General features: G+C 45.0%; 5 protein-coding genes across 6 annotated transcripts in view; 3 read left to right on the top strand and 2 right to left on the bottom strand.

The window, feature by feature from the left end:
* Positions 1-844: 844 nt before the first annotated feature.
* On the bottom strand, positions 845-4,827 carry lrrc52 (leucine rich repeat containing 52). Its single transcript, XM_085928582.1, has 3 exons — positions 4,664-4,827; positions 4,058-4,596; positions 845-1,200 (listed from the first exon to the last, which is right to left on the bottom strand). Exons 1-3 carry the CDS (start codon positions 4,771-4,773, stop codon positions 896-898), a joined length of 954 nt encoding a protein of 317 aa, XP_085784708.1. The 5' UTR covers positions 4,774-4,827; the 3' UTR covers positions 845-895.
* A 3,481-nt stretch (positions 4,828-8,308) lies between these two features.
* On the top strand, positions 8,309-11,596 carry echdc2 (enoyl CoA hydratase domain containing 2). Its single transcript, XM_085928456.1, has 11 exons — positions 8,309-8,570; positions 8,883-8,950; positions 9,012-9,099; positions 9,201-9,287; positions 9,371-9,463; positions 9,658-9,714; positions 9,804-9,866; positions 9,945-10,069; positions 10,592-10,642; positions 10,717-10,764; positions 10,841-11,596. Exons 1-11 carry the CDS (start codon positions 8,411-8,413, stop codon positions 10,916-10,918), a joined length of 918 nt encoding a protein of 305 aa, XP_085784582.1. The 5' UTR covers positions 8,309-8,410; the 3' UTR covers positions 10,919-11,596.
* On the bottom strand, positions 10,599-15,795 carry zyg11 (zyg-11 family member, cell cycle regulator). 2 transcript variants are annotated; one of them, XM_085928454.1, is made up of 18 exons: positions 15,401-15,795; positions 15,153-15,318; positions 14,836-15,047; positions 14,374-14,691; positions 14,191-14,304; positions 13,984-14,100; positions 13,690-13,830; positions 13,452-13,628; positions 13,258-13,322; positions 13,070-13,169; positions 12,919-12,969; positions 12,671-12,832; positions 12,524-12,571; positions 12,168-12,365; positions 12,038-12,090; positions 11,861-11,958; positions 11,601-11,793; positions 10,599-11,531 (listed from the first exon to the last, which is right to left on the bottom strand). In XM_085928454.1, the coding sequence occupies exons 1-17, from the start codon at positions 15,422-15,424 to the stop codon at positions 11,612-11,614; spliced, it is 2,226 nt and encodes a 741-aa protein (XP_085784580.1). In that variant the 5' UTR covers positions 15,425-15,795; the 3' UTR covers positions 10,599-11,531; positions 11,601-11,611. The 2 variants fall into 2 exon arrangements, with proteins under 2 accessions (XP_085784580.1, XP_085784581.1); XM_085928455.1 differs by lacking the exons at positions 15,153-15,318; positions 15,401-15,795 and having other exon boundaries at positions 10,602-11,531; positions 14,374-14,747; positions 14,836-14,967.
* Positions 15,796-16,553: 758 nt separating this feature from the next.
* Positions 16,554-17,882, top strand: coa7 (cytochrome c oxidase assembly factor 7). The gene is made up of 3 exons (XM_085928176.1): positions 16,554-16,717; positions 16,792-16,932; positions 17,046-17,882. Exons 1-3 carry the CDS (start codon positions 16,612-16,614, stop codon positions 17,492-17,494), a joined length of 696 nt encoding a protein of 231 aa, XP_085784302.1. The 5' UTR covers positions 16,554-16,611; the 3' UTR covers positions 17,495-17,882.
* Positions 17,883-18,134: 252 nt separating this feature from the next.
* ralgps2 (Ral GEF with PH domain and SH3 binding motif 2) overlaps positions 18,135-27,183 on the top strand; it is a 31,314-nt gene continuing 22,265 nt past the window's right edge. Inside the window, exons 1-4 of the mRNA XM_085927500.1 lie at positions 18,135-18,303; positions 26,201-26,300; positions 26,755-26,888; positions 27,008-27,112. Coding sequence (XP_085783626.1) covers positions 26,829-26,888; positions 27,008-27,112 — 165 coding nt within the window. The 5' untranslated portion in view covers positions 18,135-18,303; positions 26,201-26,300; positions 26,755-26,828. The remainder of the gene's footprint in view (positions 18,304-26,200; positions 26,301-26,754; positions 26,889-27,007; positions 27,113-27,183) is intronic.

Below are 27,183 nucleotides of genomic sequence, written 5' to 3'. Positions count from 1 at the left end.
TTCTGCCCTCGTTAATATACGTAGTCATGTTTTTCCCCACTATTGTATTTTTGCACTACTTTGGCATGTAGGACAACCACATTACTAGTGAAGCAAGGCTACTAGTACAAGTTGGGCAGAAAGAAGAGTTTAAAAGTGTTACTAGTGCAGCGTTACGGTAAACTGTTTAAGCATTTATTTAATATCCGGCGTGGATTTGTCCATGTACTAGTACACTTGTTATTAGTGAAGCAAATTAATGACACTAGTAGTACTAGTAGCATATTGTCAACAAGTTCACAAGTTTGCCTCGCTCAAATATCAAATAATATAGCTTAAGGTCTATGTGCTAGTATGTTCTGGGACGCAACTCATGAGGCAAAATTACTAGTTTGCACACTAGTTGGTCAAATTGTAGCACTAGTAATGGAGAAAAATATTATTTCTAAGACATATTCATTCTACATTATATTGTAGTGTACTACTACATGGACCTTAAATGGCTACTAAATAAATGCTGGAATAACTTTTCATATTTTAAGGTGTTATCTGCAATTGGAAAATAAATGAGGAAATCCTTCTAAGTTTACAGGAGATGATGGTGTTTGTGCAAGGGGGGGGGCGGGGTTATTGCTTTCAATAATTTTTAAAGTATTCCCTATTTATGAGGTAAAGGCATTCAGTTCATTGTTTGGCTTACACACACACACACACACACACACACACACACACACACACACACACACACACACACACACACACACACACACACACATTCTGTCCATGTGTTGAGTCGACAATAAGAGGCTGTGTTCGGAATCATTTGCTCCCAAATCAATATTTTCTCTTTTTAAATGATATTTTGATAAGGAGTGATTCCTAACACAGCTCAAATCCACGGATGGAGTCTTTGGTCTCAGACCTGCAAGCCAGGTTTGCTCACGTCCCCGTTTCCCTGTTTTCCCCCTCTGGCGTCCTCGTCGTCACTGTCCAGCTCCTCGCTTTTGCGTTTGTTGTAGCGCTCGTAGAGCACCATGAGCACGCCCATCACCCACGCCGACACCGTGCCCGCCGAGAAGATGACGAAGCCGATGGCCACGAAGAAGAGGTAGTCCCAGTAGCCCAGGCCCTGATGGCAGTCCGCCCGTAGCTGCATGCCCACCTCGGCCAGACGCCGACCCGCTAGCTCGGCCGGGCCGTGGCACACCGTCTGGCCCTCGTCTGTTATTAAAGAAAAGCAAAAAAATAATTTGCAGGATAAGTCAAAAGATGACAAGGTCGAGTTCATCCTCCGATGGAGCAAAACAGATGCAAGCGAATCGTCAAGCAAGCATCCCCCTCCCCCCTTTTTTTTTATCATCTCATCTAACTTCATCTCTCATTAGCGACACGCTAATTGACATCCTCATTATCACCCCCCCCTCCCTCCATCCTCCCCTCCACGCTCAGTTGACTCTGCAAATAATCATGACGTGAGAGGACGAAGGAGAGGAAAGACAATTAGATGGAGGGCGAGCACTAGACAAACGTTCAATTTGGGTTTTATTTTTCTGGAGTTACGTCCAACATCATTTGTTTTATAATCAACACAGAGTGAATAGTATCCCCCCCCCCCCCCCCCTCGCTAGAATCTGCCCACTGTCTCTTTGGTGTTCAATCGTTGCAGCTGAATGATGGAGGGATCAGGAACGATCTACCTCAGGATAGATCTTGATCTCGACAAGCTTCCTCTTCCTGTCTCCTCCTCGCCAAACGCTTCCCTGACATTTCCTGACCCCGTCACTTCAGCCCCATCTTTCCTTGTCACCCCCCCCCCCCCCACTTGCGTCCTTTGACACTGATGCATGGGCTTCTTATAAGAAAATTACAATGTTACAATTTGCCTGTAGCCTCATGTGAAGGTGGATTTTTATTTTTTTTTTAAATCCACAACAACTGTGATGATAACATTGCGCAATAAACTTAATTGACAACCTTTAATGGACTTTTACTGCAGCTGTATTGGAATTCGATGCAGGAGCAATTCAAATGTAATGAGTTTGATCCAAGGTTATCCAACACTGCCCACATCAATACCAACTTTTTTTTTTGTGCAAAATTTTAATTCCAATTTGATCAGCTCCATCAACCTCGATAAAAGGAAGACCGTCGGACTCTTTAAAAGTGGAATTTGGTGTGTGACAGATAAGAGTGCTGACAAGTTGCGCAAATGTCAAGGACATCCCTGACAGAGACAGCTTTTCCTGGCCTGACTGATGGGAAGTGAGGATAAAAAAAACACACACACACACTCGGTGAAAAAAAGAAAGTGATAAGGAAACAGGACCCCCATTATGTCTGTTTATCAGAGGTGGTAAAAGTTTTAGAGGTAAATACATGCTAGCTTTCAACGTTAGCCACCACTGTTAGTTGTGACGTGACTCAACAATTAGCTCGAATGTTAGCTACAATATTAGCTCAAACTTCAGTTTCCAATTTTTGCTTAAATTTAGCTTTCAATATAACTTCTCGAATGTTAGCTGTATTGTTGCCCGCCACCGTTAGCTACCTTATATTAGCTTCGACGTTACCTTATAATGTTAATTGTAATTGTAGTTGCCAATTTTTTATTGAAGATTAGTTTCTGAAACTGAATCATAATGTTTGTGCATTTTTTTTTGTCAGTTTGAGATCCAGCTCGTCAATGACCCTCATTAAGACGAGCAGCAAAATCGGCAAATCTCCATCAAGAGCTGAAATGCTAACAAAAGTAAGAAAAGTGATGATTTGAACTTTTTGTTTGACTTCTGAGGCTTTTTATTCACCCCCAACCCAATCAAGTGATTATCTAAAGCTGGAGGGTTGAAAATGTGCGCTGATGCTATCAAGGAGCTTAAACGCAATCATGGCGGCGCCTAAGAATAGTTGACCTTTTCCACATTCACGCCTTCGCTCTCATTCTTGAACGTTAGTCAGAATGCCGTCGTCCTCCTTTTTCAGTTCCTCTACAGCAGCTCTTCATCTTCTGGCAGAGGATAAGCGTAGAGCCACAGTGAAGGTCGGCTCACAGCAAAAAGCTGTTATCGCTTTGTCTTTTTTTTTTTCTCTCTCTCTCTTCTATTTTGCTCAACAACCCTCCCGTTTAGCTCTTGACTATTTGGACAAATGTAGTGAGATTCTCAGGTTATCCTGCAGGTCAGATCAATTTTAAAGTTTGAAGAACTCAACAAATAAAAAAGCCAGGATAAAGATATTGTTTTAAATATTAATCATCTCTATATATTTTTTATTTAAATTAAATTTAAATGATTTAAAATAAATGATGTCAAAACATGCAGCAAAATATATATTCCAATTATATTTTTGAATGCTCTTTTTGTTGTGTTCTAAAGTAGCCAATTAGATTTTTTTTAGAGTCATTTTTGACTTTATATGTGATCAGACAAAATTGAGAATGCATCAACTGAAAACAACAAAAACAAAGATTATATGTGAATGTAACTTTCACGTGGGAAAGTTCCAGGTATACCAAAAAGAAGAAGAAAAAAAAAAACCCATCTCCCATTACTTTTGTCCATATCTTAAATTTTGGCTCTACTGCACAAGTAGGCCAACTGAATTGGATATGCTTGCAATGTGCTAAATAATGTATGCTGCAATTCTTTTGAATGAATTTGAGTGGCAACCCTCATACTGACCCTCTTTTGCTCCACGTGGTTTATTCTATCACACCACCAGAAGTCTTCCCTCAGAAGCTGGAAGTGAAAAAGTGACTTACTTTGCGCACGTCTGGATGCTTGTCCGAATCAACGCGTCAGATCGCTCGACCGTTCACTGACAATTAGCCAGAGCAACTGCGAGAGAGAGTGTAACGCTGCAGGCCAGGGAAGAAGAAATAGAATGGAGACGCTACACGGAAGATTTTCCCTCAAATGAATATTCACGCAAATACGAGACGCTCCTCAATAACCTCATCGAGGGGGGGGGGGGAAGGTCAGGAAAATAAACATTAACTGATTTTTTTCCACCAATAATATCCCATAAGGCTTTTTATAGTGTCCTGAAGTTCACATGTTTGAGTAACGATAATTGTCCTCACCTTGGAACTTAAAGCTCTCGATCTGGACCCAAAGGCAGAGGTCCTCTGTTTCGCAGTCGCACCTCCACGGGTTCCCGCTGAGTCCCAGAGACCTGAGGGCCGGCAGTCCGATCAGACAGCTGATGTTGAAGGCGCTCAGATTGTTCCGGCTCACGTCAAGGACCTGCAGGGCCACGTTCTCGGCAAAGGCGTCGGCGTGGATTTCTCCGAGACCCGGGTTGTCCGTCAGCCGCAGCATGACCAGGGACGCCAAAGGTCCGAAAGTCCGCTCGTCGATCTGAAGCAGGACGTTGAAGGACAGGTCCAGGTAGGCTAGTTTGCGAAGGTTGCCAAAGGTGGACTCTGAGATCTCCGTCAGGGAGTTGTTGCTGCAGTCCAGGTAGACCAGGTCGGACAGGTAGTTGAGCTGCAACGCCGGTAGGTCCCCGATTCGGTTGTTGGAGATGATGAGCTGCCGGGTGGCCAGGGGAAGATCGTCGGGGAACCGGGTCAGATCCCGCCCGGCGCACTGCACCACCAGCTGGTCGTCGCACACGCACCTAGAAGAAAAGTTTCAACGTTGGAAACGTCAGAAATGTGACAAAACCAGGATTTTACAAAACGCACCTGTCGGGGCAGCCTGCCGTGAGCGCCGGCGACGGGGCCGCCCCCATCACGAAGACCAAGAGGGACAGGAGCCGCAGGGACTGGGCGCCGGGCTGACGGGGGACACGCATGACGAGGGTCGGACCCCGGAGCGTCACGGAGCGGGGACGCCGCCCCTGCTCATCCTGGACAGCCTCTCGGGATCCAGCCTCTCTTGGTTACGGGCGACACCCGGGTGGGCGGTCTTAGCGGACTTGGCCCCACTGAGCTACTGAATCACCCCTGTGGTGACTCATGCCGGTGTGCAAGTTGTCCCCCGCCGAGTGCATGACGGAGCCGTCACTTCCCGAGCCAAAGGGTTGACCCGCGTGGACTCCTCCAGTCCGGGTTGAGGTGTATTTTTCCTCCTACTGAGCGGCACTTCTTTTCCGGAGAAGGACGGAAGCTGCGCGACGTTTCCTTCCCACTGCTTGGCTTGCTGCACTACTGATGCTCCTCAGCGCCGAGCTGCCTCACTGAGCGCCTAGGCACGTGACCACCAGTGTGTGTGTGTGTGTGTGTGTGTGTGTGTGTGTGTGTTTGAGAGAAGGGATAATTGTGGGCTGACGTAATCAGGTATTCTGGAGTGCACGAGACCGTCTAAACTCAAATGAAACATGACTCTCTCTCTCATTCTTACACACACACACACAGTGGTGATCATGCTTTTGGCCGTTTATTGAACAACACAAAGAATCAAACACAAAATATAAATACTGAGAATCAATAGAAGGAGGAGCTGCCGTAGGCCGCAACTCACACCCAAATGCTCACGTGCAGTTGAACTTCACATAAATCAATAAAACCATCTTATTCTCCTTTTTTTCCTTTTAATCAGGATTTAGGCAGCAACACTTTTGTTCTTAGTGGTTATCTATGCTCAATTATTTTACAATTGAATCAGCATTGTGGGAAAACCAATTAATCTCTTAATTAGCATACGTCTGTGTGTTTTCCTGGCTCGAGTCTGTTCCTATTTCACATTTCCATGACTGTGTGATTTTTACTCCGATTTTTTTGGTCTCTAACATCACCGAGCCACAACGCGGCGGCGGCGGCAGCAGCAGCGCCCGTCTGAATAACAAACACAGATATAACAGACTTTGTCTCATATGCTTCACTGGCTAATTCCTCCCCCCTTCTGTCCCCCCCCCCCCCCCCCCCCTCCCGGCGGCGTGTTGACTTCATTATGCATATTCACATCGAACTGCAGCCGCTGGTTTTATTCATTAATTTTAATTGCAGGGAGTCAGCAGAACATTTGGCTCGGTTGGATGTTGATTGCTTATTTAAATATTTCCCATGTTCAATGTTTCACCATTGGAGATGATTAGACAATAATGGTGAAGCAGCATGTGGCTCATTGGCTATTTATAAACTATTGTATTTTTCATGACTCATGTTTAGTCTCAAAGTAAAAATAAAAACCACTCTTTAACCGCCACAGTTTTTTATGATGTGTGCCCCCCCCCCCCTCCGATCCCAAAAGTGAAAATGAGTATTTATAGTGACATTAAACGCACTTGTGTGTGAACGAACCCATGAAAATAAAAATGTGCGGCCAACACCCTGGTCATTTTGTAACGGCTGCAGCCATTCATCAGCATTAGTTGGCTTCATTAGCTAAAATGACGGGAACGGGTGGTCACCTCTGTCAGACCCCTCAAGGCAAAATAAAAAAATGCTTAGAAAGCAGGACCAAATGACCAGTAATCGTCATTTTAATTGTTTCGATGGATTTTCGATTCAAAGTATTTTCCCATAATAATAATGATATATTATTATAGTCAAATAATATATATAATAATAATATATACTATAATAATAATAATACTCACATCCATCTTTTTTTTTTGCTTGTGCTTGGAGGTTATTTCTCCTCTCCGTAGCTGTAACCAGGTGACCACTTCCATCACTGCACAGGTAATGTCATTGAAGCAAAGGGCAAGATCATCCCTCAGTTACCATCATTAGATTTCAAGCTGCGGCTGCGCTTGTGCTTGTTTACTCGCTCGAAAGTTGGCTCATTATCCAATTCAGGAGGTAACTTAATTGACCTTATCTGTGTGGCCAAAAGTAATGTGACACCTGGCACCGTTTGACACTTTTTCTGCAGAGTGTTAGACGACTCTGTCTTTGTCTTAAAGGGGAAGTCCACCCTTAAATTTTCCAGTCATTAATATTGCAATATTTATCCTGTTTTTAACCATCTCAAGGGGGCAGCCATTTTGCTCTTGACTGAAAATGACATCACAGTCCCTGGTCACAACCAATCACAGCTCAACTTTGGAAAACTGCTGAGTCCGTACGTCTTTGTCGGTCCTTTTGTTATACCTTCCATCTCTTTTACTTCTAGTCAATACTCAGACAGTAGCAATTTTGGAGCAGCTATAGATTTTTGTTAGAGACTTATTTGAGGTAAACAAAGTGGAGATTTAGTGGAGGGCTACAACACTACTTATTGTTCCAGGAGCTTCTCGAGTTAGAAGCCCTTTGGACCAGTGAAGCATGCGACATAAAATAACTTTGTCCTCCAGCGTTTGGGCTGCAGGTTGTTATTAAAAAGGATCGCTGTTCACCAGGCAGGTCACGAGTATGATGTCCGTGTCTGTGTCCTTGACCGCAGAGCCTCGGTGTCACTCACTGTCCGTCAGGCTCATGTTGTGTCTCAAACACTGGGACGATCCTGCGGCGAGCATCGCCGACCTCCAGTTTTCCGTCTCATTGCGAGAAGGGCAAAGGAGGCGACCTGTTGCCCCCACGGAACCAGATTCTTAGCAATCCGTCGGGTAGCGTTTCGCCAGACTGCAACAGAAGCCTCAGACAAACGAGAGGATCGGTCCGATTCTTTTACGTCTTGATATTACACCTCATGTCTGCACACGCACACACACACAGACACAGACACACACACACACACACACACACACACACACACACACACACACACACACACACACACACACACACACACACACACACACACACACACACACACACGTCTGCTCAGTCATTCATATCATCGTCTGGCTGTAATTGCATAACCTCTAAAGACCTGCTCAATAATGCATGGTCAAAGTAGTCATGGCAGCTTGCTGGAAAACCTTAATGTGTGTCTTGGAATGCAATATCCATTCAGCCAGCATTTTCAAAATGGCTTACCAAAATTCTGCCATCATTATTCATTATTGCTAATTTTAAAGTTGGTACAGATTGGAACGAGAATCATGATTTTCTATGAGGGGCCATATCTGGCCCCCCCGACCGCGGGTTGGACACCAGTGCTTTTAGTAAACTGCGTTGAAAGTCAATGTGAATTATCAACGAAATGAAAACCTAGGACAAACATCGTTCTACAAATGTATTTTAATTTTGTTATTTATTTGTGATACAATATTGTTTTTTTTATTATAAAAAAATGCGTTTGAGTGCCCCTAGTCTCAAAAATAAACGAACAAACAAACAAATAAAAACATTAAGCATTTCGTGCGATGCATTATTTTAATGAAATATGGGTAATTAAACATGTAATGTCCGAGCCAAACGTTAAACGTGAACACCACGCTCTTTGCGAACAGCCATAAAGATGCGTTCAAAGAGCACTCAAAATGTCAGCCAAATGACAACCCATTCTTCAGCGCCTCCTCTGTTTTCTTGTCAATAAAGAAGAAACTCACGCCGAACTTCCTGCACCTTTACGGATGTACGTCATTCTCCACAAAAGCGAGCATGTCGCCGCTACTTCTCCGCAATTTCTCGTCGTTGCTTACCGCTTCCAAGGGGGCCCGAGCAGTGGCGGCACTAGCCGGTTTCAGCAGCGCTCGGGGCGGCATGCAGCTAAGTAACTCCCCGGAGGTGGAACTCAGGAAACTTCCCGGGAAGGACGAAGGTAAGATTGACACAAATCTCCTTTTGACTTATTTCAAGCTCACGCAAAAACACAACAAATGCAACATATTTTATCAGCTTAGCGAGTCGTGCAATTTTATTGGGCGCTGTAAGGATTCGTCGTCAACATATCTAAAAACTTTCTTGAAGTAACTTTGTGTGGCATCCATTTCGACATAAGTTACCAATTTTTTGACTTTTGTCAAACATTTGCAGCATGCAAAAAGTTAACAACTAAACTATTTATTCCAAGCTAAAGTTCTGCACTAGAACATTTCCAAATGCTTCTTCATTCAATTATTTATTTTCCCAGGCATTGCCGAAGTGCGCATGTGCAGACATCTCGTCCGGAACGCTTTGGGTCATGTATTTGTGTCTCAGGTACGTATGCAATGTCATGTGATCGCACATGATGACGTAAGTGAAGCATTTTTGTGAGTAGATGACGGAGCTGGTGTCCAAAGTGTCCAATGACTCGACGGTACGCGTTCTTATCTTCAGGAGTTTAGTTCCTAATGTTTTCTGCGCAGGTGAGCTCTGTAGAGGAAAGTTCCCCCCCCAAAAAAAATTGTCCCTTAAAATGTGAATTTTGAAGGATATCTTCTTGAAAAACTTTGCTTCTGTTCTGCAGGGGCAGACCTAAAAGAAAGAGCTTTAATGAACAACCAGGAATCCGATCTATTTGTTCACGGCTTGCGCTCCCTCATGACTCAGATCGGTAAGAGTAGGCGAAGTAATGCTCTGGTTTTTTTTTTCTTTTGAATGTTAAAGACTTGATTTGGCTTCTTATGTGTCATTCAGCCTTGTTGCCAATGCCCACCATAGCCGCCATTGATGGTGTGGCTGTGGGAGGTGGACTGGAACTGGCTTTGGCCTGTGACCTCCGTACTGCCGGTGAGGGACATCTTCAGCAAAGTTAGACAAATTCATTTGAGGGATTTCGCTTCAATGAGGCCTGCAATTAATTTTATCCAAATATTCCAGTCCAGGTGGTCTCCAGATACAAAAATCCGAATGCTGCTTAGGTCTTAATGACGCTCATCATCTTCGACCTTCACTTGTCCTCTTGTGCTTTTTTTTTTTCTCAGCGTGTTCTGCACAGATGGGCCTGATTGAGACGACGCGGGGGCTGCTCCCTGGGGCCGGTAAGACGTCACGCTCCAAAATCTTAACCAGGGGCAAAGAAAGTCTTGACTTTGAATTTTTTTTTTTTTTTTTGGGGGGGGGGGCACAGGGGGAAGTCAGCGACTGCCTCGTACGGTGGGACTGGCATTGGCCAAGGAGCTTATCTTCACAGGTCTATAGACAAGCGCTGAATAATTTTGAAAATGTTTTATTTTTTCTAAAGCTCCTCTCCCCATTTGTATTTTGACAGGGCGGCGCGTGGGGGGGCAGGCGGCTGCCGAGATAGGGCTGATGAACAGAGCGGTGCAGCAAGACCAGACAGGAGAGGCGGCTTACAACGAAGCGCTGGGCCTGGCCAGAGAGATCCTGCCCCAGGTCTGCCTCCACCTCCTTTCTCCTCCTCAGACCATTAAATCCTTCTTCAATTTCCCCCTTTCTCCTCCTTATCCTGCTCTCTTTTCTCTGCGGGCTTCTGTCGTTCCGTATTTCTTCTACTCCAGCTAAGACGCCTGCAGTCGGCAAGGCCACGGTGGCAGTGGAGTGGAGAAATGGGACATGTATAGTGGACAAAATATGTAAAGCAAGTTCAAATATTTGGAAAATACACATTTTGATAGAATAAACTAAGTTTCTTAAATCAACTACATGGAATCTGCACTATTTTCAGGGATAGACAAACTGATGTCCTCTCAAAAAGGCTTGTAGTTCCCTCTAGTTGCCACAAGACGGCGACATAGTTTTGTTTTCTGAGGAATATATATTTTCCAGAATATTGGTTCAAAATTTAAATTGTCTGACTTTAAATGAGAGGATAAACGGGTTGTTTTTATTTGCAAACAATTAGCTCTATTTTGGAGAATGATTTTTAAAAGTTTGGATTGTCAAACTGTCCTCCAGGCTCCCATCGCTGTACGGATGGCCAAAGAGGCGATGAACAGAGGCATGGAGGTACACAAATTGTTTAGCATTATTTTCATTTTCCACCAGTTTGGTGTCCTTGACTGACATTTGACTCTTATTAGGTTGACATCACCTCAGCCATGGCCATAGAGAGGATGTGCTACGCTCAGGTAAACAACTCCACTCGTGTGTTGGCTCTCGTTAGCTTACGCAATTGTATTTAATAAAGTGTGTCGACCATTTCAGGTCATCCCGACGCGGGACAGACGGGAGGGAATGGCGGCCTTCCTAGAGAAGAGACCTCCGCGATATATTGGCGAATAAGCTGTTTTTAATTCGGGCGGGGTTGAATCACTCGTTTTTGCGCTAGCAATACTAACTCATTCGGAAATCAGTTAAAAAATGTCATGTATGTGTCAGCTAAACGGTAAAATGTTCTTTATTTGCTAATTAGAAATTATGACCAATTGTAACCAAAGTGGATAGTTGCACTTCTTTTTTTTTTTTTTTATTATTACAATGACTCAAATATTCAGGAACAAAATAATTAATGGTATACAATAAATGTGATGTAACAGGCAAATACAGTTTTACACATTCCATTTCCGCATTGAAGCTAACATACATGCTCATTACGATATATTTATATATATCTTACAAGGATAAAATCATAATATTACAAGAAGAAAATTCATTTACTAAAGCACATCATTCTGGTGTAGCTTACCTTGTTTTTTTTTTTTTCATATTCTTTGTGTTCTCATTTTACAGCACCTTAAGTATCATGGCGGCATGCTCCGGTTCAAAATCCCGTCGACTTCGAAGCGTACTTGTAACATTCGTATGTAATACAAAGAAAGTTTGTGTGCAAAAAGCTGCATATTCTCCATCCATTCACTTCTACATAAGATTCACTCGAGCTTGTGGTGTTGAATATCTGAAAGAGAAAAAAAGAATTAAGACGCTGTCAAATTCCCTTTAAAGAAAAAACAAATATTGATTTTACCCTGGTTGATTTTATTGATGTGGTGGCAGGCGGGTGGCGAGGGGCTGGCCTATGCGTGCTCGGTGACGTTCCAAGCTTTTTAAGATGCTTTCCGTGAGCTGCCCGACGTCCGGGTGTGTTTGTGGGTTGGCGTGCACCCGTTGCAGCTGCTGCAGGCCGCCTTCCTCCAACAGCATGCTGCAATAACGCCCGGCTGCACAAAGTGGCAAAAATATTCAATGATCTACTTGTGATTTTTTTTTTTTTGTGCATAATCTCACCATTCTTGCTGCAGACATGTTGCATGGCCCACGCAGCCCACAGCTGGACTCCTGGCGTGTGGAAGCACTCCAGCAAGGGAAAGAAGGGATTGAACGACCTACAGGGGACATGTGATATTTTCATCTTTGGACAAAGAGTAGAATATGGTGAAATTTATTTGTGGGTTGAAAGTCTACCTGTAGGCCACCATCTCGCAGTCAGGTGCAGGCCACTTCATGATGACGTCGTGCTAGCAGAACATTGTGAGAAATTCAGTCTTGATAGTTTTTATTATTCTAGCAGGCTTTCCCTGTTCGTCACTCTTACCAACTGCTCCAAAAGGGACGACCTGAGTTCAGGACCGAGAGTCCAAGCGTCCTTTCCTCGTGACGTGAGGTGCGCCAGGATGCCGGCGGCAAAGTAGCTCACTTCTACCTCGGGGCTGTGCAGCAGAGTCCTGATGTGATCCAGGAAGGTGTGTACCATCAGCTCGCAATGCAGCTCGCCCACCTCGGCTATGTTGTTCTAGCGCAAGACAAGGTAGAAGAGTATGACTTTGCCGCCATCTGTTGGAATCTTATTGTATTACAATATGACAACCTTTGGTTGAACATTTTGAGGAACCTTTTGAAATTTGGCAACTTTACAAATCTTTCCAATGTTCAATAAGACGAGTTGCTCACCAACAGGCCCAGAACCTTCTGCTGAATGGACGACTCGTTAGGGAAGGACTGTGGAGAAACAAAACAAGTGAGTCACTTATTCCACATCAAATAAAGATGGTGTGGCCATGTCTACACTTTTGTACGCCTGTGTCTGTCTTCATGTACCTCTAGAACTTTGATGAACAAGTCGAGTCCTTGGTTTTCGATAAAATGGCGGCAAGTCGTCGGCGACTCGTCGGTGAGGTTCCAGAGGGCGCTGAGGGTGAATTTGAGAGTGGCGTCCACCATGCCTTGAGTGGCCTTCTGACGCACAATGTGGAGCAGTTGCTACGGGCGGGCAGCACCAAAAGATACGACGATTAAATCGATGCAAGGTGAACCAGCCCGACCAATGTCAATTTTAAGATGGTTACCTTGACTATGAACAACTCTGCACCCAGCTGAGCTGTTTGCTCTGTGGACAACTGTGGAAGATCATCAGAAGTTCAATCCATCCATCCATCCATCCATCCATCCATCCATCCATCCATCCATCCATCCATCCATCATATCATACAAAGGTACCTTTGCAGCCAGTATGGAAATGATAGCCACAGCCATCCTCTGCATATTCTGGTCCTCATGATTGCAAAGCCACTGCATTACCAGTTTGGCAGCCTCAAACCTTGAAGATAAGCATCAAAAATAGAAAAGGGTTTGTATTTTTTAGGGGGGTAATTGTGATTATGTATTGGTTGATTATTGGTTCCTACCTGTTGAATGGCACTTCTTGTAAAATGCGGTCGCTGCAGAGAGACAACAGGCAGTTCTTCTGCAACTGGGGAAAACAAAGAGGAACATTTCGGCACTGCTTTACAGGCACCTCGACGTATTCAGCGCCATTTTCATTTCTTTAAATAATGAAGCCTTCCATTCAACAGCAGCGCCAAGTGAAATGAGTTCAAACCTGTTGGTGGTTGGGGAACGTCCTCATGCCCTCCAGCAGGAGCTGAGTGACGGTACTGAGGAGACGGACCGGCATCCCCGCCGCCAGGTCTTGCTTGGTCAGGTTGAAGACGCAGGCGCTGGCCGCCAGCTGGACGTTCAGCGTGGCTTGGTGGTTCTTCATGCCGAGGACCACCAGCTGCAAAGACAATTTTCAGTCCAGGGCCTTCAATGAGGAGCTTGACCTGACCGTCCCGCACCTTTAAAATGTCGGGCCGAGGTTTCTCCATAACGTGTGTGAGGCTGAAGAGGTGGAAGAGCGCCTCTCGCACAAAGCCCTCCCGCTCGCTGTAGCGGCGCAGCGCCTCGCAGATCTGCGTTTCGTTAGCTTCGCCCGTTACCTGTATAGCAGCAGATGGGATATCATTTAGCTGTGTGTCCGCCATCTTGCAAAACAAGCTTTAACAGAGTGCGGGAATTTTTGTGAATTGTTTTGGTGGTGTGCAGCAAGATTTTTTAAAATTGTATCCCAAGAATAAAAAAAAAAAACCTACTTTCAGATTTCCATCGCCGGAGAGGAATTCAGAAAACCCGGCGTCCGTGGCCAGAAGTCCAACAAATGTCATTTGGGGTCTTTCGTCCACAAACGCCTTCACGGCCGCGTCTGTCACCTGTATTATTATTTAAAAAAAAACAAAAAAAAACAACAACAACTTTTCACTAGATAGTGCGTTTTCTTTGTATCATCTACTTTGGTTTACCTGTTTCCTTCCAGACACATCCAAGGAAACTAGAGCAGGAAGTATCCCGGGCTGTCCGAGCAGCTGGCGAGCGACATCGGAGGTGAACTGTTTGTCATCGCTGATATCCAGGTGCTGCCGACAGACGCGCACAAAAAAAATCAATCGTCGCTCCCTCGGCGTCGGAACTGGCCGTCCGCTCACCTGCAACACGTCCAACTGACCGATGACAGCCAGCAGCTGGGCCGTGCTCATCTCCAGCCTCTTGAGCTGGTGCAACGTGAGCGAGCGCAACCTCTCCTTTAAGCCCAGCAGCGGGTTCAGGTTGGTGACCGACGTGTTGGACAGATCCAGGCTCTCCAGCCGCGGCAGCGAGCATACGTCGGTCAGACCCGAGTCGTAGAAGTCCACGTTGGCCAGGGAGAGCGAGCGCAGCCCCTGCAGGGTGCTGAAGCCGTGCCGGCTCGGCTCCTCCAAGGAGGACATGGTGAGGCCCGTCAGCACCAGTCGCTGGAGGGACTCCTGCGCCGTGGAAGACGCACACAGATAGACGTGAAGTTTGTATGTCTGTTGTGCTCCTGATTTTTGTAGGGAGAGCATAAGCTAAAGTCTCTTTGGGGAAATTCAATTTGCTTAGTAGGCATTTTCCTCCACATTTATTCTTACCTGACAATATTTATTGGTGGCCAGACCGTGAAGAATGTCAGGGATGGTGAGGTCGGCGTTGACCCGGGCGGCGTCCAGCTCTGACAGCCTGTGAGGACAGAGGGCTCGCTGGAAGGCCTCGGCAGATATACGTGCCGTGCGGATGCACGCGCGCCTCAAACGTAGGTATTCGCAGTTCCGGAACACGCCCACTGTGCTGTCATTCAGCAGACCTGTCATGGATATGTATGTTTTTTTTTTTTAAGCGACACTGCCATGTTTGATTGGAGATGACAATTCTTGTTTCTTTTGACATCTCTGGTATGTGATGAGTTTACCCTCGGTTGCCATTTTGGCCAGAAGCTGGTCTGCAAGCTCCTGGGGAAAGAGCACCGCCTCTCGAAAGCACAGAGAACCGTCGGCACGTTTCACGCACAGGCACTCCAGGTTCTGGCTCACGAAGGTGAGGCACAGGTCCATTAAGCTTGCCGGGGACGCCTCATCCTGCAGACCACACAGAAGCACCTCATCGAGCACAGATAGCAGTCGAACGTCAAGCCAAAACGGAGAGAAAAGGGAAACCTACCGCAATGAGAAAGCTGGAGGCCATTGTGGTGGAACTAGTCTAGTTTATTCGGCAGGGTGAAGTGTTGTGGAGTGGCTCCAACAATACCGATCCGAACGCCGCGCCAGCTGCTGAGGGGAGAGCAGGGGAAGCTAACTAGACTAACTAGCTAGCTCACTTGTTGTCGCCTTCGTTCCCTCTCCGAAGCACAGCGTCGACGATTGTCCAATTTGTTGCAAAACATCTTTTTGTTGGCTTGTTTATAGTTTAAATATTATGTCAACAAAATCGTCTTGGCCCGTAGGAATGGGTTCAAGCGAAATAGTAGTCAGGTCTATTTTTGACGTGACAGCCCGTAAACAAAAGGTCACAACTCCGGAAGTAGATTTTGCGGCGAGAAGGCGGCTCTACGGAAAGCGGCGAGGGTACTTTTTAATGCCCAAAGTCCTTGTGACAAAATAATGTAATGATATGAATTCCTGCAATATGTCACAAAGTGTTTGGTCATAAATTACGTTTATTTTCTTTGTCATAAAAAAAATACACACGCAAAAGAATTGCCTGGTAACAAAGGAGGAGGTGGGTCATTTTACAATGCATCCAAACCTACATGAAACGTTATTTGTAAACTACTGAAATAAATTACTATATGTACAAATCTTTCAATGATTAATTTTCCACTCAAGGAATAAGAAACTGGTTTACAAAAGGCCAAGAAGACACGAGACTGCAACCAAGGTGGTGGACTTGGGTTCTTTTTGTATAATTTGTTTTTATTGGAAAAAAAGCTGTACATTTTGGAAATTAATACATATGTAGTGTTTAAACAATGAACCATGTTCCCTCAAAATAAAGAAAATGTTAATACTAAAGAATTTGTGTCCTCATAAATGTTTTAAAATCATAACTAGAGCTACGGAAAGCGACGAAGGACCAGTAAAAAAAAAACAGGAAGTAGTAAATGGAGAGGCGGGTCGAAAGAATTCGGACTCGAATGCACATGCTAAGCGGTATAGTTTCATTTTCGCTCATTAACCTTAATACGAGTAATTATTTATAGGTTTTACTGTATTGTAATTAATTGTTGCAAACATAATATGTCCCGGTGCGGAAGATATCTTAAAAGCTGCGCCGTTAAACGCTTGTGTAACACAGCAAGGTCATAACGAGCAAGTGAACGATTAGCGAGTTCATTTGATCACTGGACATCGAAAATAATATTGACCATCAGAATGGCGGGACTCGTTAACTTTGAAGATGAAAAAGAAGTGAAGGAATTTCTGGATAATTTGGGTATGGAGTACAGCTACCAATGCCACAAGGAGAACGATCCTGAAGGTAAAAAAAAAAAATATTTCCATACAATAGTTGTATGCACAATATATGTGATTTTCACTTCAAGTCATTGTCAGGGTGCCAGAGGTTAGCAGATTACATGGAAGGTGTGAAGGGGAACTACGATGCTGCTGCACAGGTCCTCAAACACAACTGTGACAAACATAGTCATGCAGAGAGCTGCTACAAGCTGGGGGCTTACCATGTCACAGGGAAAGGTACAAATGATCTATCCATAAAAATGCACAGCTCATAATCCAAAATTGCCACATCGTATGTCTGATTTATGTTATATTTTCCATTATTACTACTTTTCATGTGTTTCCAACAGGTGGTGTGAGCAATTGCCTGAAAAGTGCCTACTCTCTCTTCATGCAAGCGTGCAACGCCGGCGGGAAGAAGTCAGTGGACGCCTGCCACAATGTTGGTCTGCTCGCTCACGACGGGCGGGCAATGGAGGGTGGAGCCCCCGAGACGGACATCGCCCGGCGCTACTACGAGAAGGCGTGCGCGGGCGGCTTCGCCCCGTCTTGTTTTAATCTCAGCGCCTTGTACATTGAAGGCAACGCCGAAGGGGTCAAGCCTGACATGGTGACGGCGCTCAAGTACGCCACACGGGCTTGCGAGCTGGGACACGTGTGGGGCTGCGCCAATGCCAGCCGTATGTACAAGCTGGGCGACGGCACCGAGAAGGACGAGAAGAAGGCAGAGGAGCTGAAGAATCGAGCCAGGGAACTACACGGTTGGCAAAAGGAGAAACAGCTCAAATTTGGGGAGTGACAACAAGAGATCCATGTCTGCATTTGTGTTTCTCCATCATAACCCCAAAATGTAAAAACATACAACATATCTGGTGATTTTTTTCATAGATTCAATAAGATGATTCCAACAATGATGTCTAAATGTTTTCATTTGCATTTCCATCATTTATTTCATTCATTGTTAAAGAAAAACACACAATATAATATCAATATAAATGCTATTTTATATAAATAGAATAAAATTGAGCAGAAAGAAGACAGGCATTTTTGACTGACAAAAAGTCACCATATTGTGAATATTGGTGTACAGTATTCTTTATAATACCGTTAAACATTGAAAATGGGGAATGAGATGCAGTGTAGGATTTTGACCACCAGGTGGAGTCAGAGTAAAAGGCAGGCTTTTGTAATCTGTTAAGCAACCTGATTCAATTTGACCCTGTAAAAAGTGACACAAGTATTTGTACGCTTTTCCCGAAATTGGTTTGCCGTCAATAACATCGTCCTTGCCCATGCGAATGATTCAAACATTTGAATTATTTTATTCGACATTCTTGGTTTAGCTGGAACGTAACACGTGACGTCACGCCCGAAGAAGAACTCCCTCTCCATAGATACCAAAGAAGAAGACAAAAAAGCACAAGCACCGCCCCTTCTCCTCTCATCCTCTTGGTCCTCATTCAAAACAGAACACAGCTGTTGAGGGTGCACCGCCCGCCCAATCGCTCTCTTGTCGCCCCTCGGCCACTACCAACCACCAACCCCCCTAAAACTCTCATGAACCCGCTGGAATATCACACGCAGAAAATAACGACCTTCAGTACTCCGGTGAGTGTTATATTGCTATTTCACTTCCCAGCCGTCGAGTTGGTTTTCTCTATGCTAACGCAGCTCAATGTTATGTACTGCTGCTTTATTTATTTTTTTAGGGGGGGGGGGTATGTTTGTTTTGATGTGCGGCGTCCTCCGCCATCAAAGCGGTCAGCGTGCTTAAAACGCGTAGTGACGTTTATTTAGAGATAATTGATGTGTTTATTGTTTTGGTTTTTGTAAAAAAATAAATAAATAACGTGCTTTGATATTTGTGTGTAGCGCAGAAGATCATTTTATTGTCAGTCCACCTGAATACAGTCCAGGAAGGCCAGTGACCGCCCACACCGCGGAAGTGTGCTTGCGATGTCGTGTAGAATATATCGCGCGCGACACCCTAGTCCAGCTAGCCACATGCTAATCTCTATGAAAAAAAAGAAGCCCTTGCTTTCGCTTCTCATGGCGCAACTTTGAGAGCAGGACTGTCCAATTGTGGAGTTTCAAGGCGATGATGATGTCGTTAGCCCGGCGGCGACAGCAGTTTGTTTCAGCGGTGAGTTGTTGGGCGGGTAGTGGTGGAACCCCGTGCACGGTTAACCCCCCCCGGGGGGAGTGCTTTGGGTGTGGCGGAGGTTCTCCCACTTAACAATGCTGCGTGTGCATCCAGCCGTCCTCATGTCTTAAGATTTTATCAGCAATTTAGACACAAAAAGCTTTCAAGGTGAATAAAAGAAGGGAATTAAAGCACAATTTATCTGTGTGTAATCCGAGAAGGGGGGCTCCCCCAAAAGACAGTTTCAAATGTTATAATTTATTTATGGCACTGTTTTCTCAACGAATTTTGAACCAAAGCACATATTTAACATAATAAAAACGTGGATACATAGCTCAGTTTTGTACCTTCTGACATCTACTGGAAGAACATTTCAATAATTCTGCCTGACTGGTATAGATAGAGGCAAATCTACATTATTTCTACATCAAACATTTCTGTTCAAGTGTTCCACAAATGAGTGAGGCTTCACTTTTAGTCCACTCATAAGATTAAGTGTCTTGAATGAAGTGGCCTTACTTGACTTGCAGCAAGCTGTTTTGGAGTGTGCGGCGTCTTTATGAGTCTCGACACACATTAATGTAATGCGTATCGTTGGCAATCGATAATGGAAGGATGGAGACTTGTTTGTCTTTTAATGGCGTATTCATTTGCTGACTAACAACTAGCATGTTTGAATAATGTGATATTCAAACCGAAGGCTGAATTCTCACCGTTGTAGATTCCAACGTATCGGCCACACTTAACATATGACGCAGTGGTCAAGGGTTCAGACATGTGAGCAGAATGTTTGTCGCGGTACTGCTGAAAGGGCGAAATCAATCTTATTTGGCTTGAGCTGCTCTGCTCCTCCTCCTCCTGAACAGGAATAGCGTATTTATTCATGGCACAATGCTCCATCATGGCGCTTTCCAAAAGGCATTGTTTGGCTGATTGACTGTTTAGATACAGTGGGACCTTTCCAAAATGCAGTCCCTTCTGGTGTAGTTTAAAGTTCCTGTTTCAAAACGATTGGAGAGAAAAGAGGGGAAAAAAAAGCGCTATTGAATAGTTTGCAGATGGACGCTAAAGTTCACCCCTCCACCTCCAAAATGATTTTCTGCCATTTTTTGTCATTGTGTTAACCAAGACAACTTTAAAAAACCTTCCCGTACCTTCTGGACTCGGCTAATCCTCGCCATGCGGGCCGCAGCGTCTCGGTCCATCTGTTGAGTGCTGTCGTGTAACTGCTCAGTCCAAGACCTGGAAATGTGATTAGTGGGAGATTACGCGTGTGTGTGTGTGTATGAAACTTAAAACCACCACCGCCTTGTGTATGCAAGAGAAAAGGATCAAACTCAGCAGGCCTTTCCCATCGTCAAGTTCAAGCTTCCCTGCGCTTTCTCAACTTGTCCTTATCTACAGCATTGCTCGCCTCGGCTCATGTTTAACGTCCGAAAAGGATATTGTGGACTTTTCCCAAAGGCTGCCAAAATGTCCTCCAAATGTGACATTCCATTTTTTTTTAATCAAGGATATTTTGATTCAAAATAAGAATTTAGGATGAAAGTTGACTTGAATTCCTTCACTGCTTAAATCAGCAGGCTGGTTCGCTTTCTCTCTGCATTTGCTTCGGGCATCCCTCAGGAGGCCATCCGTGCACATCCCAAAGGCGTTTTTTGGATTGCACACTATTACACACACACACCCCCCTCCCCATCTTGCCCCACCCTGACAGATAATGTGGTTGCTCAGTTGCCAAGGCAACGCTCAACATTCATCGTTGGTTCTGCAAAAAACTGAGGTGCAAAGTCACATGATTTTATCGGTGACATTTCTAATAAGCTGAAGTGACTTGCTTGTTATGTGAGATGTTGCTGGCTGTTTTTCCCTGAAGCCGTAGGTGCTTAGTTTTTTTTTTTTTTTTTTTTTGAATGTGTGGGAAGGAGGTCAGATGTAATGCATGCGGGCTCTAGCGAATCTCAGAGGCTGCCGTCGTCTTTTCGCGAGCATTAAAAGACGCAGCGGCTTCTCTGCAATTTTAATGTCATGCCTGCAGCAGCATTTTTTTTTTTTTTTTTTGGCCAAAATTAGTTGAGCATAGGAAGCGCAGTGCGTGGCACATTTGTCTTGTTCCTCTTTCCTCTCCCACTCGTTTTTTCTTTTCTTCCCTCCCCAAGGCCATGTGTGCAACTTGGCGACATGAATCATTTCACGGGTAATGGAGAATAGTTCGGTGAAAAAATCTGGTTTTATATACACGGTGTTTAGCTCACATAAAAAAATATATAATTATAAATACTTAATCTGTTCTTTTTTTGTACATAATGCAAATAAAGCTTCCGGGCTCTTTTGTGTTGTGGTCACGGGGTGAAAAGTGGGTTCAGGGCTCGGGCCCGGGAGCCTTTTATGGTTCGCAGAATGTCAGCTATGAGCGGCCCGTTCCACTTGACACCGTTGAGCTGCCAAGCCGTCTGGTGGATCTGGAATGACTGGAGAGGCGCAAGTATTACCAGCATGTAGTATGTGGAAAATGTGACAAAATTACATACTATTGTTCTTTTCCATCTTTTTTTTTTTTACAAATCTAACAACTTTTCTGGTTGTATCTGAGAGCCGGAGAATCGATCGCATTTTTTTTTTTCCACTTCCCGTCGTATGTAGCGATATCAGGTGCTCGGGACTCTTCAACTATCTGAAATCTCGAGTGTGTCGGCGAGCTAAAGCGAGAGCGCCCATGTCATGGAAACCTTTGACCTGGCAAGACATCCCATGAAGAGTTTCAACACGACGTCTGCACCCCTTTTATCCCATAAATGAAGCTTTTAATGCTGAGATTTTTAATCCCGGCACTCTATTTTGTTTTTGTTAGCAGTACGTCCTTATTCGTCTCAATTTCATCAGTGCATTTATTGAAATATTTAAAATACAACCAGGATTTATTTATTCAAGCGTAGCGACAGAAAGTTGGCTGAAACCTTTGCGAACGAAACAGATTTGCATGCAATGTGTTTTTGTTCGTCATTCTTTTTGTGTGCCAAACAAAAGCGAGCGAATGAGGCTCAATGTCTTTTTTTTGCATTTTAGTCAACGGGACGAAAATTTTTTGGACACACATAGGCCGAGGCCGGAACAAGACGTCTCGTGCGGAGCAGGGTGTCTCATTGTGTCTGTGTGTGTAAACTTGCATGTCTGTGCGTGTGTTTTTCTGCCTGTAGGTGTGTGTTCCCCCATGTTGAGCTGCTTAGTGGGAAAGAAGGAGTGTGGGGGGGGCTCATAGGGAGCAAGGGGTGTGTGTGTGTGTGGGGGGGTCGAAGTACAAGCGATACAGCTGTTTCCCTGCAAGCTCAGCTGTTGCACCTCTTCCGTTTCGGACATGCACAAACGCAGACGTACGTCTCAGACACACACACACACACACACACACACACACACACACACACACACACACACACACTGCGCTTTAGTGAGACCAAAATTGTAGTTTTACTTCCTTTTAACTCTGTTGCCTCATATTTGAGGAATCTGTCCCAAAAGAGGTGCAACAAATAGCGTCATCGGTCCTCGTTCCATAAATTTAATAGAAAAATAAATACATTTCATATTTGTATGTAAATAGTTTCTTGGTTAGCTCATGTAAAATGAGTGTGAGGTAAACACATACTGATTTTTTTTTTATTTTTAAACGCAACAGACCTCAGTGGGGTTTAAAAAAAATGAAATGAAGAAATGACAATGGACAAGGCAGTAAACTGCCAGCAGCAATGCGGCTGCCTTTTGTGTTGCAAAATGTAATGGTGCGTTTTAGAGGACCCCAGAGGCCAGGCGGTGCCATGTTAGAGGAAGTCATGCGTGTTGCACCGCGTATGCATGCACAAATTCAAGAGCCTTGTGATCTCCACATTGCTCAATCAAGCAGCTTCAAAGTTATCAAAACAACCTTACAAAAAAGAAATTCATTTCAAAAGTCTTTGCATCCAAACCGGACGTTTTCACTTCTTGGCAAAACCGAGCTGAGCCGTTTGTTTGCACGCCGAGCCCTGAACCAGGTCTGTCAAGTCCAAACAAGTCGTGCCTCTTTAAATCTACGTCTTACACAAGAGCCCCGAGGGCGCACCCGGAACCCCGTCCCGGGAAAAACCGAGCGCCCGTCTCGAGTTCCGATAATCGGGATGGCGCCAGCCTCAACACCTCCGGGCCGTCGGCTTTCACAACATACCAAACGTCCGCGGCTTTCGTTGCTTTATCGAGCAAGCCAGCTGTCTGCGTTTTATAAACTCGCTCAACTCTTCCTGACTAATGAGGTCCAAAACAAGCGCCGTGTCATAATAGTCTGATTAGATTTGGAGTTCTCCACTGACTTTTTCGACTACGGTCGTAAACAAAGCTCCAGAGTCGGACCAGCGTGGCAGTGTTGACATTAGCCAATCCTCGGAGACTCATCGAGGAAGACATCGAGATGCTATCTTGTTTCCTCTGACCGCATCGTTGCCCTGCATTGTTCCGCTTGCCCTTTTCCTTGTTAACAGCCCCGCACACTGCCACCGTTTCCTCCCCCCTCCTTCCTCATCCTTCTCCCCCCCCCTCCCCCCTTTTCCATTCATTCATCTGTCAGCGTTGCTCTCGTCAGGCGCAAGTGGACTTGAACTCGGGCTCGCCGCCCGTCCACCCAGGCAACAAATCACACGGCAGCGCTCGGCCACATGCCGCCGCTTACAAGCTTGGCAATGTGTCAGCATGTCTTATTTACTGCCAAGCAGAACTGCAAGGGACGGGGGGGACGGGGGGCTTCGATTCGAGTGAGACTTAAGTCGCCGATTCTACGTTGTGCAAGATTGTACGACTTATGACTCGCTTCACCCGAGCGATGAGTTGTACCGACCTGGTTGTAATTTAGGCGGGACTCCACACTTGACAGGATTTTTTTTTTGCTTGCGATATAAACTTGACTTGAAACTTAAATGTCGATTCAAACGAGACCGCACTTAATCGTCCAATACTGGGAAGGAATAACGTTAACATCCCAGCCGTCGTTCTTTTTTTTTTTTTTTTTTTTTTTGCCTTCTCGTCCTCCGACGACCGAGGCGGGCCCGAGCCCTTTCGCCAAGGTTCTAATTATCAAAAGCAGAGATCTGTTAGCGACGGAGGCAGGAGGGAAAAAGAAGGGGGGAGACGCACGTCTAAAAAAAGCATAATCACACCCCATGGTGCAAGCGGCTGCCAGGATACCGATTTAGAACCGGCAGAATTTGACCAACTTGCTGGATAAACGACTTTGTCGGCCTGCGTAAGAATACCTCCCCGTGACACAAAGCGGCAAACTCAGTTAACCTCACATTTAGTGGTTTTATGATTTTTTTTATACATGTATTTTCTGTAATTCTAACGTCTGCGTTAGCATAGGTTAGCTTTGGCAAGCTATAGCCCTTAAAAACCGAAAGGGCTCAAAGGCCTTCACGTGTTGATAAACGTTTATGACATCCTCTTGATCTTTACCCCCAGGAAGCCAAAGAAAAACCTAAAAAAAAACCAACTACCCTCCTCCTCCTCAAAGCATGTCCCAATTGCTCAATAAAGAAATCTTAGCTAGACAAAGAAAGACGGCGGGAGGTCGCAATCGGCAACGTCACAGGCGGCCAAAGAAAAGACGGGCGTAGCTTTTAATGAGCTGGCAAGTGCAACACACTGACCCACTTTTTTTTTTTTCCCCCCGCTTGACTTTGTCGCCGCATCTCGTCCCGCTGCGGCCAGACTAAGCAATTCATCCATAGCGTGTTTGCTCAACACACGCCTAATGACGGAGGCATGTTGTGGGCTACTCTTAATCTTTTCCCAAAACTGGTTCTCATATAATCCCAACGTCCGCTTGTCCATTTTGTGGATTCACCGGCATGCAATTTGATAGGCGACGCTCGAAGGGACCTCCGGGTACGAACGTCAGTCCCTTCTCGCACTCTGTGACCTTTCGCCGGAAGCGCCAAAGCTAAACTTCCAACAAATTTCCCTCCCGGGCCTTAAATGGCCTAATCTCATGTTTGTGCTCTTGGACTTGAGACACATAAAACATATAAATGGAATTAAGGCCTTGTGAAAATCCTCTGGGCGTTGTTGACACACGTTTATAGCTACCTTAGAATAATATCATAAAACAACGCTAGGCTAATCATTAGCTACCAGTCACACCTACTTTTTTACGTTTTTACTCCTTCTCAACTTTTGACCCTCACCTTCTCTGACAATTTAGAAAGTTAAGATGTTCTTTGCAGTAGCAAAAGATCAATCCGCTAGCTTCTGAAATGAGATGGACAGCTGTTGAAAAAAGAGTTTTGCTTTTTTTTTTGGGGCCGATAGGAATGCGAAGGCTTGGTCATGGAATGCGTAGTCACATGCGCCCGCCCGGCCTGTGAGTAAGAACAACTTGCAGCCAGTCTCCAAGTGTGCGAATGTCATTTAGCAGCCTGGCTTCAAATCTTCTCGACAAGCCTTGGCACGCACGCCTTGCGCTGTTTGTCACCGATAGTTTATTATTCTATTTGAGATTGGCTCCAAAGGCCGGTGACTCACAAGGAGAAGGCGGCTGCTTTGTGTGGGACACAAAAATGGCCCGGGATGGTTACCGATGAGTAGCGAGCAATTCTTTTTCGATGTTGACGCTTTCTCACTCGGGCAATCTGTGTCTGACAATGATGCTAATGTGTTTTTCAGGCTGAAAGAGGATATATATTTGATTTTTTTTCCCTACCCAAAGTAAAGTTAAAAAAGAAGTTAGTAAGGTATTAGAATTTTTTTTTTTTTTTTTTGGGAATGGGACAGTTAAATACAACCAATACAAAATAAGAAGAAGCTGCTGACTCACACTTTCGATGCTCACACGCGGACACATTTATTTATTTATTTTTATTTCATGATTTTTATTTTGTATTTTATTCTCTCCCAGAACTCAAAAAGTAATATTTCCATGAATGCCGGGGTGAGCCGCAGTTGACTTTCTTAATCCCGTGTTTGTTCTCCTCACGGGCTTTGGACCCCCTCCTCCATCCCTCATCTTCTGTGATAACAACCTGAAGGGGATGAGGGAATCTTAACCCCCCCCCAGCTGATGTCCAAAGGCTTGCCAGCATGCAGAATTTATCTGCAGCTGCTTCCCCTTCACTCCCTCAACCTCCCCTCATTGTGCAAGGCAAGCCAACATGTTGGATTCCTTTGGGCGCTGCGACACCTAGTGGCCAACAAGTGCTGCTTCACCTTGTCAGGAATCTTGCTGTGTTTTCCAACTTCCATTGAGCCATGAAATTGTTCATGTGCATTTTAGGAATCTCGTGTTGAATAAGTCACATGGCAACATTTGCACCAAAAAACGGACTTGTTCTTTCTCTTTTCAAGTTTCGTGTGTCAGCGGGAAACGACTTAACGGGTCAAGACAGCGACTCTCCGCGAGAAGCTGAGCACAACTCCGGAACCATGCTCATCTGACACTCAACCGGTGAGCCGAGGAACCGCTCGCTATGCATTATAGAAGATAATGAGATATGACCCACTTGTTCAGTCTTCACAGGGAGATTTTTCAATTTGTCCAAATTCTATCATGGCCAAACGGAAATTTTGATATACGTTTCACGGCAGTCATTATCAGAGCACGTGGGTCCGTCCGACTGTAAGCTGTTTAGTGCAAATCTTTTCCTAATCTCCTTCTTGTCCCGTCATCACCTGTGCAAAGTAAACTGGCGTGAAAGTGTCCATATGGCGCACACTGATCTCACCATGACCTTATCTCATTTTGCCATCTCTCCACAATGTCCTCCAAGTGGGTGGATTTAGCTTTAGTGATATGAAGCTTGCCACCAGATGGCGCTGCTGTTCTATAGTGAGCACCTCATCTGCGTTATGGTATCACTGTATGTTGTATTAATGTTTTTTATTTGGGGGGGGTCTGTCAGGGCAGGGGCGGGCTTTTGCTGCAGCGGAGCATGATGAACGACGGCTTCCTGCGCTAAAGCTGCATGCTGTGGGAATGATGGACTTCCCCAATGGCCAACCAGGCCTCGGCCCGACTGCTGCCGCCATCTCAGAGGTGAGCACGCAAAAGGCCAAGAAATGCAGATGAAAGATTTGAAGCTCCCAACTTATTGTTTGCATCTGCTTGAATAAATTGCTGGCGCTATGATGAAACTGTGTGTGTGTGTGATGCAGAGGAGCAGCAGCTCAGAGTCTCTCAGTGACAAGGGTTCTGAGCTGAAGAAGAGCTTTGACGCAGTTGTCTTTGACGTGCTGAAGGTCACACCGGAAGAATATGCGGTACGTGTGTTTCTTTGTGCCGATCGGTGATGTATATGCACCCACCTTTTGATCAAACAATGCAAATGAAC

Source organism: Syngnathus leptorhynchus, chromosome 13 (assembly GCF_054491065.1).
Source record: "Syngnathus leptorhynchus isolate UIUO chromosome 13, UIUO_Slep, whole genome shotgun sequence".
Lineage (NCBI taxonomy): Eukaryota > Metazoa > Chordata > Actinopteri > Syngnathiformes > Syngnathidae > Syngnathus > Syngnathus leptorhynchus.
Note: the sequence above shows the minus strand (reverse complement) of the source record. Positions and strands in the feature narration are given on the sequence as shown.

What these genes read in the sequence shown, in the direction of transcription:
- coa7 (XM_085928176.1), top strand. Translation starts at nt 16,612, where the DNA reads ATGGCGGGACTCGTTAACTTTGAAGATGAAAAAGAAGTGAAGGAATTT. An exon ending in CAAGGAGAACGATCCTGAAG is followed by an intron (nt 16,718 to 16,791) that starts GTAAAAAAAAAA and finishes AGTCATTGTCAG; the next exon opens with GGTGCCAGAGGTTAGCAGAT. An exon ending in TTACCATGTCACAGGGAAAG is followed by an intron (nt 16,933 to 17,045) that starts GTACAAATGATC and finishes TGTTTCCAACAG; the next exon opens with GTGGTGTGAGCAATTGCCTG.
- echdc2 (XM_085928456.1), top strand. Translation starts at nt 8,411, where the DNA reads ATGTCGCCGCTACTTCTCCGCAATTTCTCGTCGTTGCTTACCGCTTCC. An exon ending in CTCCCTCATGACTCAGATCG is followed by an intron (nt 9,288 to 9,370) that starts GTAAGAGTAGGC and finishes TGTGTCATTCAG; the next exon opens with CCTTGTTGCCAATGCCCACC. An exon ending in CCAGAGAGATCCTGCCCCAG is followed by an intron (nt 10,070 to 10,591) that starts GTCTGCCTCCAC and finishes ACTGTCCTCCAG; the next exon opens with GCTCCCATCGCTGTACGGAT.
- zyg11 (XM_085928454.1), bottom strand. Translation starts at nt 15,424, where the DNA reads ATGGCCTCCAGCTTTCTCATTGCG. An exon ending in TGCGAGATGGTGGCCTACAG is followed by an intron (nt 11,959 to 12,037) that starts GTAGACTTTCAA and finishes TGTCCCCTGTAG; the next exon opens with GTCGTTCAATCCCTTCTTTC. An exon ending in ACATGTCTGCAGCAAGAATG is followed by an intron (nt 11,794 to 11,860) that starts GTGAGATTATGC and finishes CACTTTGTGCAG; the next exon opens with CCGGGCGTTATTGCAGCATG.
- lrrc52 (XM_085928582.1), bottom strand. Translation starts at nt 4,773, where the DNA reads ATGCGTGTCCCCCGTCAGCCCGGCGCCCAGTCCCTGCGGCTCCTGTCC. An exon ending in ACGGCAGGCTGCCCCGACAG is followed by an intron (nt 4,597 to 4,663) that starts GTGCGTTTTGTA and finishes CTTTTCTTCTAG; the next exon opens with GTGCGTGTGCGACGACCAGC. An exon ending in CGAGAGCTTTAAGTTCCAAG is followed by an intron (nt 1,201 to 4,057) that starts GTGAGGACAATT and finishes CTTTAATAACAG; the next exon opens with ACGAGGGCCAGACGGTGTGC.